We start from the raw sequence: 15,397 nt of genomic DNA on the forward strand, positions 1-15,397 counted from the left end.
TATTTTATACATAGCTGCCACATACACACAACACTGATACACATGACATCATACACACAAAAACAAAAACAACAATAACACATACATACATACATACATACATACATGCATACATGCATACATATATACATACATACATACATACATACATACATACATACATACATACATACATACATACATACATACATACATACATACATACATACATACATACATACATACATACATACATACATACATACATAAAGTGCCCTCATAGAGATACTCAAGTGCATATCTACTACAGCCTACCACACACATACATGGCATTACAAGGATGGTAGTTGTTAAGGACCTGCGTTCAGTAGGTTAACAGAAACAGGGACAAAAGAAAACCTATATCTATTCAAAAACCTTTTCCTTTTCTGCTTGTTTAGACACTTCCCCTGTTATAAATGTGTAGTTAACAGAAGGGCATAAACAGGCTGCAGATTCTGATTCCCTTTGCAGACCTATAATGCGTGGTGCTGTTCTGCCATTGGAATGCTGTAATAGTCATGGAAGGACTTCAAAGTTCCAGAATACTACACTACCATGACATTAGCATGTAGCATACATTATGACTTGGTCATTGCCATTCTTGTTACAGCACATTTATAATATGGGAAATGTCTTTGGGTTAATGGAAATTAATCGAAGGGCCTTTTCCACATTGCCACACCAATTTCTGTTCTAAAAATGTATACAATAGTGTGTGGCAGTTTGCCTTAACTAAATCTGATGCTGTCTACTAAAAACTATTTTGAAAGAAAAACGGCAAAACAAAAGGCTTGTTGTATCCCCAATGGTTCTGGCGCAAGACAGACTAATTTGTTCAGACAGTGAAGGGAAGACCTTAGGCCTACAAGCATTGCCTTGCAAACATTTACAACCTCATTATTCACAACCCTGTGGATGATGTGTTCAAATTCCAGCAACAATAATAACAACAATTATTATCATTATCATCATTACCAGACCACAGATAGTGAACTTATCTGAAAATCAAGGACAATTTGCCTCAAAACCAGGGTTTTTCCCAGTTCTACAGTAAATACCACTGACATGACATGGGTTGTGGTTACGCAGAGTGAAAACAAAAATAAAGCAGGTTTTCCTGTGTTTTTTCCCAACAGAAACAGATCACCAAACACAATACCCCTGGACATAGACGTATAGACGTAGCATCCATCTTTCACACACACACACACACACACACACACACACACACACACACACACACACACACACACACACACACACACACACACACACACACACACACACACACACACACACACTTTTGTTATCTCATATCATAGATAACTATCTGTTTTGTTATCTGGAATGACTCTGTACTAAAAGAGATACCTTGTCTGTCTACCTTGTCTTGGCAAAAAAACCTGTGCATTTCTTTACATTCCATTATAGCACATTGCGTTTAGCAGACGCTTTTGACCGAATCATCTTACAAGGAGGAACTTGAAGCAAGTACAGAGTAAGGGGCCATCACAGAGTACAGCAGTAAACAAGTAATCTAGAACAGAGATCAGAAGATTAGTGGCGGACCTATGAGATGTAGAATATAGTATGTACCCCATGTAGTACCCCCAGGTTAGTACCCATGATTAGAGGTGAGACTTCTTCTTTAATGGTAATATCCTGTGTCCTGAAACTACGGTATCCTAGGCAATAATCCTCTCAGGGCCAGCCCAAGCCTTTATGGGGCCCTAAGCAAAAATTCATCCGGGGCCCCACCATACCACCACCTACTTAGCACAAGATACTTCATAAGCTTAATTTACTTGCACGAGTGAGGGGAAGGCCTACATGGAAAATGAAATGTTGTACCCACCGTCATTGGGGTGTCCCCCGACAAATAATGGCTTCTGTTTCCATTGTGGCAGTAAGTGGCACATGAGAAAGAAATATATGACTGGAAAATGGTGGAGACTGGAGAGTTCATTTCTTCTGGGAACTTTTCTGCTCACAGGGGCCCTTGGTGGATTGGGGGCCCTAAGCCATCGCATAGTTCGCTTATGCCTCGGGCCGGCCCTGAATCCTCTATTTGGGTCCATGATGTTACCAACGCAGCCAGTAATAGAATAGAAACCATTCACATCAGTGCAGACATTTAAAGGGATGTAACAACATAGGATGTAGACTACAACAACATAGTGGACAATTAATAAAAAGGTAGGCTATGTCTAAGAGGGGATATTTACAACACCACATGATACATGCATGCTATATGATCAGAACATAAAAGTGCAGCTGCATATCACTATTCAGATAGGCCTATAGGTGAAATGAAAACATGAATAGCCTATTGCTCTTCAAAATGTAGAAGACATCTAGGCTAACATAGAGCATGTCCTGGAATGAATCTCCTGGAATTTCTACTTGACTGACAGTATCCTAATTATCTACATGTATCAATTCCGCTCTAATTATTATTCTGGGGCTGCCTTATGTCATGTCATTATGTCATTTAGTGACATGTTTGGCACTGAGTCCCCTAGAGAGACGGAACGAGCGTCAGCTCTAGGGGGAGCTGTTCCACCACTATCTCACCTCGCCGCCTCTCCTCCACTTACCTTCCTTCCAACTCCTCCTCCGCCTCCTTTGGCCTCAGCTAAGCTCCTCCCTCGGGACCCCATCGGTAGCGGTGCCACGTTCTGCCTGTAGCTCTCTAGTCTGTAGCCTACACACACTCATGATATTAGCGTCCCCACAGGGAACTTCATTGCACGGTGTGTCAAATACAATAGGCCGAGTTCTTTTTTAACCTGTTTGAGTCCTATGACACAGTAGCCCACTGAAGAGGATCGTCCCTACACAGGGGTGCCGATAAGGGGGGGGGACAGTATGGGCCCAGGGAGAGAGGTGGCCCATAATTGGGTCCTCATTACATTTAACTATGGGGCTGGGGGGCCCTTTCAGATGACTTTGTCCTGGGCCCAGCCAAAGCTGCCAGCACCCCTGTCCCTACATGTTCCCGGGTCCTATGCTCCCCGCTTTCTTGTATATTTATTCTTGTAGCCTATATTCTTGTATAATTCTTGTATATATACTTTTTTAAAACGTATTTTCCTGCGTTCCTCGCCTTATATCTGATCAAGGAATATGGCCCTGGATACGCTTGCGCATGTATATTTCGCGCATGAAGGGTTACAATAGGTGCATTCGACATGTGTCAACGCATGCATGCGCATTTAGACAGCAATGCACCCTGGATGGAAAATGCTGCATGACTGTTAGATTTCCTGTCAAACTTAGAAATTTCGTCGACGTTGCGTTGACGAGGTGACATGTCACATGGTGTAAAACTATCGCGGGATGAATGCGGCTGCAGTCAGATCTTGCAACCTCTGCAGTTGCTTATCCCCTTCAACGCTCGTCGGCGGACTGCCTCCGAGGTCACGCGCCCATGAGCTGGTTGGTCAACAACTCACTCACGTGTGTATATGGGTCTTGTCTCACACCTCTACACAAGTTTGCGCAGGTCCCCACTTCAGCTCCTCCTCACTGCCTGTCCCCCCACTCCTCACACGTGGTGTGTTAGTAGCGCAAACCGGTGCGAGCTCATCGTCTCGTTCATATTTGTGGCCGACTTTAAATGCGCTGTATTTAATAACACCCACATCGTGACAACAAGTTCTCGCTCACGTGCTTCCGTCAACGTTGGTCGACAGCAACAAAGTCGTATGGGCTTATTGCATAGGCCTACTTTACGTAAAAGCGAAGGGTGGTACACCTGTCCAGAAACGCGCGCGCAGGGGCAGGGGGTGATTTCCCGAACTTCCACGTTGAGCTCACAGTAGTTCTAGGGTGCATCCCAATATGTGACCTTGCCTCCTCCACTTGCCTCCTCCACTTGCTTCTCGTCATGATGATATCACTGACAACAGCATCATATTTCAATATCTTGCAAAAGCTCAAATGTAAAGTCTTTTTCTCATTTGCAATTGGGATGGTGAATGAAAAACAGTCCCTCAAAAGTTGTTGTGGCGAGGCTGACAGCTGGGAAACTAGAGTTTTCTCCACGGAGGAGGGGCCAGGAGGCGGGACGAGGAGACAAGCACAAGTGGAGGAGGTAAGGACACATATTGGGATGCACCCCTAGTGTCAATGATGAAACATAGAATGAAGAAAATGAAAGTATCCAAGGTTTGCTCACGTGTTCCACACGAATTGTGTCCTCCAGAATTATGTCTGTTTTTAACAATACAGTACAATAGGTTGTTTTTATTACCTTTTTCTTCTCCAGACTGAAGGAGCGGGTTTGTTTATGTAACGGAGGCTAACTAGCACAGAGTTGGCGTGGAACGTTGGTAAACCTCCCTCCGATAGCTTCATACAGTCTCGTGCCGTTGGGCCGAGAGACTAGTCTCTTGGCCCAGCGGTATCGTACTGTGTCTCCCATTGCCGAACCGTTGTAGTTGACGAGGTCGCACGTTCGATCCCCGAGGGGGGTGAACAGGTGCAAGATGACCTCCGTCACAGTGGTGCCGTGACCCGGATGGGAGTGAGGTTTAAGGGGGAGAGTGTAACGGAGGCTAACTAGCACAGAGTTGGCGTGGAACGTTGGTAAACCTCCCTCCGATAGCTTCATACAGTCTCGTGCCGTTGGGCCGAGAGACTAGTCTCTTGGCCCAGCGGTATCGTACTGTGTCTCCCATTGCCGAACCGTTGTAGTTGACGAGGTCGCACGTTCGATCCCCGAGGGGGGTGAACAGGTGCAAGATGACCTCCGTCACATTTACAGTAGCACCAGAGCCATGCACCTGTTGGGTGTGGAGGGGTAGGGAAATTGCCGGAGGTGGTTCCAGTACTTTGCATAGGGTTCCTGAATGTCGTATTTGACTTTGAAATTATATGTAAAACGCCAGAGTACACAGGAATGCACTGTTGGCAAATGTGATGTCCTTGTTACGTGAACTCCCCGTTTCTTCTAAACAAATCAGACCTAATAGCCTAATCTCTCTTGGTGACCCCTGTACTACTTCTAGGGAATTTGAAGGAAATTCACAATGCCAATCAAAACATTAGCCTACTCCTGCATACGTTTGTTTGCCATCAATCAATTACTGTTTGGTCAGTGTTGCCTACGATCTACAGTGCACCCTTTGATGTAAAATAGGCTTAACATCAACCGTTATAAAACATCTTTGACGCCCGTCAAACTGAAATTCTGAAAACATGAAACATGGCACATTGTCAGCAGATCAGCCACGTTTAGATTAGCCAACAGTAGGAATAGGTCAGTAGCCTACACCTGGCAGGCGAAACCACCAGACCAGCATGCATTGATGTAGCCTAACGAAATGATGTAAACGACATAGCCTCTTCTGTTTTACAACTAGAATATAAAATAGCAATCATATGGCTTCTGGGGAGTTAGCTGTTACCGAAGGCACTGGATATGAAAACGGGATGGGGAGGGCTAGGGATTCACGTTGGTATAGACTGCCTGGAGCTTCAAGGGGATGCAGTGCACGGTGGTCTGCTGTTGAAGCTGTAGGCGCGTGCCTGCTGCCACACACACGTGCACGAGCCGCCATGTATGAGAACAGGAAGCAGCAATCTCTTGACGACTGAGAACAGAGGCTGACGCGCTGGAAGAGGGCGTCGTTACAGTCCATTTGGTCTCGTAATTTTAACATTTTATCAAGATCCAAGGCGGCAGAAAACCCTGGGAATATACTCGGGGCATTGGAGGACGCACACAGCTACCCCATTTCCATTTTGTTTCGAGAATTACCCATTTTACGCGGTTGTAAGACCATCGTTTTTCACACAAGGGCGTGTGGCTTTCCGGGAGTTACTTGTGTTAACCCTTGCATGTTTGTATTGTATATATTTTATCTTTTCACTTTTCATCGGCCGGGGAAATCTTTTAAGGATGGGGTGTACCCTGAGCACGGAGGACAAGGCGGCGGTGGAGCGCAGTAAAATGATCGACAGAAATTTGCGAGACGACGGAGAAAAAGCCGCAAGGGAGGTCAAGCTACTCCTTCTAGGTAAGATAGCGTTAGTCATGGTGCGTAAGAACTTCACAATTGTTTTATTCTTTGCATGGAGACTTGTTTCAGTCTGTTGCGCAAGTTATAACGCTTGGCTTCAGAGCTGTCTCCATTCAAATAAAACTAGAATCTACACATCATAGAACTTGTTCGACTTGCTCGGTCGAACCAAACCAACCCCCTAACGCCAGTGCCTGTATGTGGACGGGGGGGCCCAAGCTACACAATGCAACTCCGCATTTATTTTTGCCATTTGGAATACAAATGCGTCGAATGGTTATGGCCACGCGCGTAATCCAATTTCTGAAATCGAATTAGTAGGTGATTGGCAAGCAATTTGCCATTGTGTTTTCCCTGGTGAAGAAACGAGAAAAGGCAATCAAGTTCTGTGTTGCCTAGCTTGTCCACATCAGTGGTGTTGGTAGGGTAACCACCCAACACAGAAGCAACAAAGTAGCATATGCAGCCCAATTCTAGCGATACATTGTTTCGGACCGTAGCCGCGGAAAACACGGTTCAAATTCTAGACATTGTGTTCTATTCACGTTTGTATCGTGGAATTTAGGTCTGCAAGATAAACATTTGACTGGGACGGAAGTGCATCTTTTGAAAGGGCCTAAAACGTGCTGGGTGTGAATGCAAGTAAGTCAGGCTAAGCACTATTTAGCCTAGTTCTATGCCATTGATGTTGTAATATGCCTATAGCATTAGCCTGGTGTCTTTGATTAACCTGTTGATTCAGATAACTGCACGCCGTAAGACTGAGCCCTAATCCGTCGAGCTAAAGCTGTCTTAATTCATTATTTAATTAAAGAATATGTTCTAGCGACTGTTGCGGTTTTTGATGGTCGTTTCCTGAGACGTCACATTAACTTCCGTTTTCACTTCAATAAAAGGTTTTCCAGAAAAGGGTTTCTCAAAGTGAAAAAGGGACTGCTTTTTGTTGAATGAGTTGTAAGCACATGAAGCCTAGAACTAGTTTAATGCAAAACAGCAGATAGCACCCCCATCTCCACACATGGATCATGGTTGAATCTTGGAAACACACTTAAAAACTGGGAGAAATGAATCTCACTCTGTTGTGAGACCTTGCAAAGATTTAGGCCTACTGAAGACTTCGCCCCATTACTCCTTTTTTACCATAGGGTACTTTTTCTTTTTCAACTACAAATGGAGGAGTGGTGTAGGCCTATAGCCAGCTAATCAATTGTTGTAATCTACATAAAGTCATTTTCCAACATGACACAACCGCGTGTGCCCATACAAATCCCACTGAGCGCAGTTGGTTGTATTGTCTTTGTTCTTACCAAAGGGGATGCGTCTGTTTGGCTAATCTTTAGAAGCCATATGGGATGGTTTACAGATTAGACATGTCACCACGAGTTTTTCATAGTTGACTGCATTCTGCCTGCTAGCTCCCTGCATAGGCCTACTGGATTTCACCTGCTGAATTGGGTAGGCCTATATTGGTGAGATGCATTCTGAAGGACTTCACAAAACGTTTATTGTGAAAGGACACATGCACTTTATTTGCCTGACTGGCAAGTGTAAATGAATGGGAATCTGTCAGATGACTTGGAGACAGTTATTTTTATTTTAGTTTTTTTAAAATCCAAATGATATGGTTTGAAGAAGACAGTTTGGACTTCTTGTGTTTAAGTGTGTAGCAAGAAGTGACAGACACATTTGAACACAAGTCTTTTGCTTATGTCCATGTGGTGTAGAGTGTGTAATTAGTGATTTAATCTGCTTTTGTCACTGTAGGGGGGCAGATGGTTGAGAATAGGGTGTGGCAGTGTGTTTGGGACACACACACACACACACACACACACACACACACACACACACACACACACACACACACACACACATTCAGGAGTATACAGGCAAATGGCACAAATTTTGGTCTGACCAAAAGATATGTCATTAATGTGCCCAAGCTGTCTGCGTTGGTCGCCAGGTAACCCACTCCACGTTGTTCAGATGGCCATGAGGACTGTTAGGCTGTAAACCAGGGGTGGAGAACCTTTTTCATCCAATAAGGCCCTTAAAAACATACCCCACCTTCTCTAGGTCCCCTGAATATAACCGAATTGTTATGTAAATGTAATTTCTAAGATTCCTTTACAAAATATGTCATATTTGATGTGAAGCGAGCTGCATAACATTAAAATTATGGGGGGGCTCGAGACATAGGTTCCCCACCCCTGCTGTAAACGAACGACAGAAGGTGAGAAGGGAGATTAAGCAGTTCAGGAAGAGTAGGCAGTGGGACCCCCGTCAACACGCGCGCACACGCACGCACGCATGCACACACAGGCACAGAGGGGTACATTCACATGCTATGAGCGTGAGCGGGCTAATTTACAGATTGAGAGAGATGTACACAGAGAGGGTAGAAGAGGTGTAGTGGTAAGTTGAGCCCAGCGGACACACTGCATCATTAAAAATGAAGTGGCCACTATGCTGAGATGATGCAGCGCACACACACACACACACACACACACACACACACACACACACACACACACCGAGGTTAAGCAGACACACTCTTGGATCCAGGAGCATAAACATTTTGATGACAGTGCGAATACAATGCACTCTGTGTGTGTGTCTGTGTCAAAAGCGCACACATAACACACTTTGTCATCCTCATTGTCCTCCCATTAATAACACTATCACCATCTTGTCTCATGTCTGTGTCGTGTGGTCCAGAGGCTTGGCGTGATTGCTTAGTAAAAACTACTATGATTGTTGATTGGTTGAGTGATTGATTCCAAATTAGTTGTGTGCTGAAAACAAATGGGTGTGTTGCGTTTCGCTCTCTTGTTTTGTCTCGCTTACATAGACTCCATTTGCATGATGGGTGGGTCATTTGAATCTTAAAGGTCTGGGCTGGAGCTAAATTTGCACGCGCCTTGACCACATGTTTTGCCAATGGGTATATGATGACCCGTGCCCAAAAGGGTTGTTTGTTTTTATGACCTAATATCTTTTGGGGTTGGCTTCAGCATGGTGGGAGGAAGGGTTCATTGAAACGTTGTCATTGACAGAGCTTTTCCAGGGAATGATATTTACAGAGGCATGACATGCAATGCTAAACAATACAGAAGAACATTTGACGGCCAACATGATGTCTGTCTGTCTCTCTCTCTCTGTCTGTCTGTCTGTCTGTGTCTCTCTCTCTCTCTCTCTCTCTCTCAATTCAATTCAATTCAATTCAAAGAAGCTTTATTAGCATGACAAAAAATATTTTGTATTGCCAAAGCATTGGTTCAAGATACATTGGTAATGATATAATGAAATAAGTGTTAGAACACTCTCTCTCTCTCTCTCTGTCTGTCTGTCTGTCTCTCTCTCTGTCTCTCTCTCTCTCTCTCTCTCTCTCTCTCTCTCTCTCTCTCTCTCTCTCTCTCTCTCTCTCTGCCTGTCTCTCTCTCTCTCTCTCTCTCTCTCTCTCTCTCTCTCTCTCTCTCTCTCTCTCTCTCTCTCTCTTTTCTCTCTCTCTCTCTCTCTCTCTCTCTCTCTCTCTCTCTCTCTCTCTCTCTGATTCAGTTAGTACGAATCAGAGAATGAGACTCACATTGACAGCAACAAAACAAACACACACCCATTTTAGCCTGATTGCTCGTATAGTTGTTTGATCTTTGGTGCCTGAGCGACATATACACTGCATTCAGAATCCAGATTTTAGCTTTTTTTAATACAACTGTGGGTATATTACAGCTGAATGAACACATTCTAATGCAAGGTGAGGGTCTTAGGGTTTAAATGCAACTTATTTCATGTTTTTATGTGCGTCAGAGGTTGAGATATTTAGGTTTTTATAGGCTGAGGGCAACTCTTCCAACAAGACCTTAGTCATTCAGCAGGCGTTTTTTGCAGGTGCTTTAGGCATCAATGGGTTCAACAAGAGTTAAAGAAGACGTCCCCTGTACTTTTGAAGCAGACAGACAGGCAAGGCCATTATCTGTGCTGTGGGTGCCATTTAACCTCCTTCGAAGGTCAGATCTCAACACTGTGCCCGTGAGTCATGCTTTAGTATTGGGCACCCACTACCACCACAAGTGCCAGCTCATGCCCAGACGATCAGTTGAGAAGTGACAGGGTGAAACTGCGAAGCTGTGAGGCTAAGGAGAGACAGTCCTGTTGACACGTGGCCGTGTCTGGCCCAGTAACTCCACTGTCACCTCTGCACAAAAACACCACAGACACTCGAAGGGATGTTAACTTAAGCCCTTGTCACTAAATGGCTTATTTTGGACCTTGTCTGGCCCATGAGTCCTGCGACTGCCACCATCGCCTTCTCTGCACAGATAGTCCAAGGGAAGTTGGGTCACTAAGCCTTTGTGAGTAAATGGCTTCAAGTGTTTAACCTTCTCGCTTTAAACGGTCGCTATCATCTGTGTTGTGTCTGTCTTAACCTGCATCGTAGGCATTTTCTCGCTTTCAATTCCGAGTTCAAAGTGCCTTTTGTCAAACATGGCTTCAGGTTGTTAATCTTATTGCATTAAAAGCAATCTAAAGCACCAGTAGTTTAGTGTTCAATCACCAGACAGGTTGGAGTTAGCATTGTCTACACATTAGTTGTGCTCCCCATTCTCTAACTTGTTTTTTGTGTTTGCAAATCTTGAAGGGTGGAAAAGGGTGGAATTTCTGAGGCACCCAATTGAAACCATAAACCATAAAATCATGGTATTATAAGTGCTTGGCACCAACTGGCTTCTGCCAGTTTTTAGCCTGCTCTCTCTTAAGTCATTACAGTTTATCTGTGTTGTGCCTTGTTTGGTTCTTTTGTTGGGTTCCCTCTCTTTCAAATTCTGAGTTCGAAGTTGCTCTCTCCTATTGAAGTAAGTGTTCAGCAATCACATAGTGTAGCGAAGACTGCAGCATTGCATGAAATATCTTTCTGGAACTCAGAAGGGTGGATTTTCTAGAACCTCTTTTTTATCTTCTTCTGTTCTCCTTTTTTCCGTTTTCTTTTTTTGTGTTCCTTTTCCCTATCTGTTTCTCTGTCACTCTAGCTGTTAGTTATACGTGTATGTACTTGGCCACCGTGTCAAACTGCCTGGGGCCAATGTGAGTGGGTAAATATTTTGGGAGTCTTCTAAAGCCCAGCGCAGCTTGTTTAGTTGGGAAGAGCCATTGGGTCATTTTCCACGAATAGGTTTTTGAATAGCTCCAATCCAGAAACCAGCTGCTTTTAAACCAATGCGGTGCATATTTGGCCACGGGGCCCGGGCGTGTCATGATGGTGGACGTAACGGGACACCGTCGGAGGAAAGTGGGAGTGGGGGCTTTCTTTGGTGGAGATTATCGTGAAGGGGATGAGGCAAAGGGGGAGAAGAACCACCAGTCAACTCAAGGACTGTTGAGCTCCAGGTCCAAGGTTTTGTGGTTCCGCAGTCATTTCCGCAACTCTTAAGCCGTGGTCGACAGTCACAGTTCTCGCAGCAGCAAATGTCTGCTCTTTGAAGTTTACATGAGAGGTCTGAGCTCCAGGTCCAAGGTCTTGTGCTTCTGCAGTCATTTTCTTACTCTAAGCCAGTGGTTTTCAACCTTTTTTTTTTAACAAACGCCCCCTTGGCCTCATCACAAACCTCCTGACGCCCCCTTGACCTCATCATAAGCCTGACAACGCCCCCCTTAGTATTGAAAAATGAAATAGACTAATGCCCCCAAATGGGAACTAAGCACCGCTTCCTCTCAGCTGTATCCTTCTCAACGCCCCCCTAGAACTCCCCAATGCCCCCTGGGGGGCTGTACCGCCCCCGTTGAGAAACACTACTCTAAGCTGCTGTGGTAGACACGGGCAGTTCTTGAAGCAGCAGCAGCAGCAGCAGCAGCAGCTCAGTGTCTGGTCTTTGAAGTTTACAGGAGAGGGTCTCTCTCTGGCAGCCATGGTGATGATGTCACCAGGAGGAGACGTATGAGGTCAGTTATGTAAGGAATCGCTCTCTGAGGCCCCTCCCCCCACTCCCTCTCCTGTTCCGTGGATAGTGATGTCAAGGAGCCTGGTTGAGTGGGTGTAATTTGTGTGTTTTTGCAATGACATGTGCGTGTTTGTGTTTATGTTTATGTGTTTGTGTATGCAAATGAGAGAGGGTGAGAGAGAGACGTTTTTGTGAAGGGGGAGGGGGCGTGAACAGAATAGCATAGAACATGTATTTGGGCTAGTCTTTCCACACACACACACACACACACACATACATACACACACACACACACACACACACACACACACACACACACACACACACACACAAACACACACACTGTGTGAGGCTTATTTGTTCCAGATTGAAAAGCCCTGCTCTCACTTTCGGCATGCCACAGGGTTACAGCATGGGCATACACACTGTAGGGATGCGACTGTGCCTGCCAGAATGCTCTCACCCTCCCTACTGCTCCTCCCTCTCCAGTCTCTCCACCACACTCCAACCACCCCACCCCACCCCTCCCCTGTCCCTTCCCCTCTGCTCTCCCTGGACCTCTTAATGGCATGTTTAGTGTTGCCACATCACAGTCTGGCACAGTGCGCTTCCCCACCCCAACCCTCCCCCCTACCCTGCCACTACAGCGCCACCTCACCCTCTCCCTCGCCCTCTCAGAGGCCGCCACAGTGGAGTGGTGACGCCTAATTAAAATAATGTGTCCCCCAGTGACACCGACCCAATTACAGGTGCCACCACACCACACCACACCACACCACACCACACCACAGCTCACCACCACCAGGCTATGGGACAGAAAGAGATAAAAATAGAGAAGGGAAGGAAAGCAAAAGACGGGGAAATGGAAACGAAGGTATGACATAAGAAAAAAAAGGGAGTGAGTTGAGCATATGGATGCTGGCATCCTGCCGCGTACCTCCTCGGAGATAATGAGGCTCCGTGGGAAGTTAGGAACCCAATCCGGCCCTTCTGCCTTCGATGCCCCCTTAGCGTACCCATCGCATCAGCTTACTTGGAGAGAAGAGTTGTCATTAGTCTGTTTACGTCTTGCGTCTACTTGACTTATTTATTGGGCTGGCAGGGGTCTGATGAGGGGCTCTGTGTGTGGTTCCGTCATGATGGGTCACTTTTTTTCTGTACCCCGTGGGTACAACAGACGGCAGTGCCATCATTAGACACCTGGCACTACCGGGTCACCTTCCAGGTGGCAAGTGTGTGTGTGTGTGTGCGCGTGCGTGCACGTGTGTGCACAGTTTTATTAAATGCTCAAGTTGGCTTTCACCTCTCTTTGTTATGGGGGGAGAGACGCAAAAGTGAAAGGAAATGAGGGTGAGGCAGATAAAAAAAAAGAGAGAGAATGAGAGCGAGAGAATTCATTCCTTTTTAATGAAGGAGAAAGGCGAACTGTTCCGCTGCTCGATCTCCTTCCTCACCGTGGAGAGGAGGGGGGAAGCATCAAGGCGGGATCGAGAGAGAGAGCATGTGTCACATGGAGGGAGACCGTGCAGTGTAGTGTGCAAACATGCATGCTGCACAGTGCACACACATATATATGCACCATATACATTCGCATGTGCTCGTGCACGCATGGATGCCTCTTTCTTCTGTCCTACGCCACAAGCAGTATCTGGGAGACTGTTTGCACTGTGCGTGCAATGGCCATACTCGCTTTATTGCATGTGTGCTGTATGCATGTGGCCATAGCCACTTGGATTTCGTGTGTACCGTTACTGTACAGGCAATGACCATAGTCACATTTCGGATACTTTTTTTTGTCACTGTATGAGGTGACTTTTGACTTGAGTCGACTGCCGTTGTTGCTTCACAGTGGAAAGCGACACGGGGAATGGTGTTTATGGTGGCGTCCCTGTAAACAGAGCGAGACAGTGTATGTGTCTATAAGCCTTGAGTCTTTGGTAATGGCTCCAGTTGCCATGGCAGCATGACGTATGAGCAGGAGCGTGAACGCTAGTGCTGGCAGCAGGCAGACGTGTGCCACTCCGACACTGATCACGTTCACAACACACGCTCTCTTTCTTTTTGTCTTTCTTTCGTCCTGTAACCCCCTCTCTTTCGTTTCATCACTGTTCATGGCTCCCTCTCCATGTCTCTCCACCATGGGATTATGTTCACAGTGCTCTCTTCTTTCTTTCTTTCTTTCTTTCTTTCTTTCTTTCTTTCTTTCTTTCTTTCTTTCTTTCTTTCTTTCTTTCTCTCTCTCTCTCTCTCTCTCTCTCTCTCTCTCTCTCTCTCTCTCTCTCTCTCTCTCTCTCTCTCTCTCTCTCTCTCTCTCTCTCTCTCTCTCTCTCTCTCTCTCTCTCTCTCATATTTCCTCTGTCCATGTCTCTCTTTGTCTTACTCATCGCTTGCTTGCTTGATCTCTGTTGCACAATTTGTCTTTATTTCTTGTTCACTGTCATGTAGACTACGCGTTCTCTCTTGCACTCTTGCTCGCTCTATTTTTCTCTGACTGTTTCTCTGTCTCATCTGTTTGTATTTCTTGGTCTTTCTCACTTGCTCTCTTTCATACTCTCCTCCCATCATTCCACGCTCCTCTCCTCTCCTCTCCTTCCCTCAGGCTTCCTCTTCTCGCTGCTTGTAAATAATGCACCCGCTGTTCCTGCTCTTGTTGTTGACGTTGCTGGGGTGCTATGGGTGTGATTAGGCACTGTAGTGTCTGTGCCACCACCCCTGCTTGCGTTTGACACTGCTTGACTTCCTCCGGCTGAACCACCAGCAGAGCAGCAACAATTTTGCCCCACGGGGGGGTTGTTGGATGTTGGGCAGGATTTGTGTGTGTGTGTGTGTGTGTAGGGGGCTGTTTGGTTGCTGAGAATGCTGACAGTGTTTTTTTTGTTTTCTACTCCTCCTGGAGCCGATGTGACGGCAGCATCAATTCTTCTAAAGTGTGTCTACCAGTAGTAGAGAGCTGGGTTCGAATTCGGTCTGATTTTCGCTATTTGAGCTGTTTCCTGCATTTCATGACTAGAGAAGCAACATTAAATCTAGTATAATATCAATATTACTGTAATCAGCAAATCTTACAAGGATTTGGTAGTTACTGATGGCTGAAAGACTGACGAAAAGGTTAACTGAGGGGGGAATTAATAATGGGCCTAAATATTATTTTAAAAATTGCTCTTTGGACGGACGAATTGATTGGCGGAAATTAATGTCTGAATCGATTTAAAATCGGAAAATAGATTTTTTTTCAACACTGCTCTAACCAAAAGGCAGGTTATTGAGAAGTGATCCTGTTGATACGGATGAGTTTAGTGAGGGTGATCACATATACACACAGACAACAGCCGCACACTTTTGATCCGTGTGTGAGAGGAGAGGAAATGTGAGAGAGATGATGTGATCTGCATATCACTGTCTGTGAAAGAATTCGGA

The 15,397-nt window shown here is 45.5% G+C and overlaps 1 protein-coding gene across 1 annotated transcript in view; it reads left to right on the forward strand.

Annotated features, from left to right (window-relative positions):
- The first annotated feature begins 5,593 nt into the window (after positions 1–5,593).
- gnai1 (guanine nucleotide binding protein (G protein), alpha inhibiting activity polypeptide 1) overlaps positions 5,594–15,397 on the forward strand; it is a 39,310-nt gene continuing 29,506 nt past the window's right edge. Inside the window, exon 1 of the mRNA XM_063217119.1 lies at positions 5,594–6,044. Coding sequence (XP_063073189.1) covers positions 5,927–6,044 — 118 coding nt within the window. The 5' untranslated portion in view covers positions 5,594–5,926. The remainder of the gene's footprint in view (positions 6,045–15,397) is intronic.

This window comes from Engraulis encrasicolus, chromosome 15, assembly GCF_034702125.1.
Source record: "Engraulis encrasicolus isolate BLACKSEA-1 chromosome 15, IST_EnEncr_1.0, whole genome shotgun sequence".
Lineage (NCBI taxonomy): Eukaryota > Metazoa > Chordata > Actinopteri > Clupeiformes > Engraulidae > Engraulis > Engraulis encrasicolus.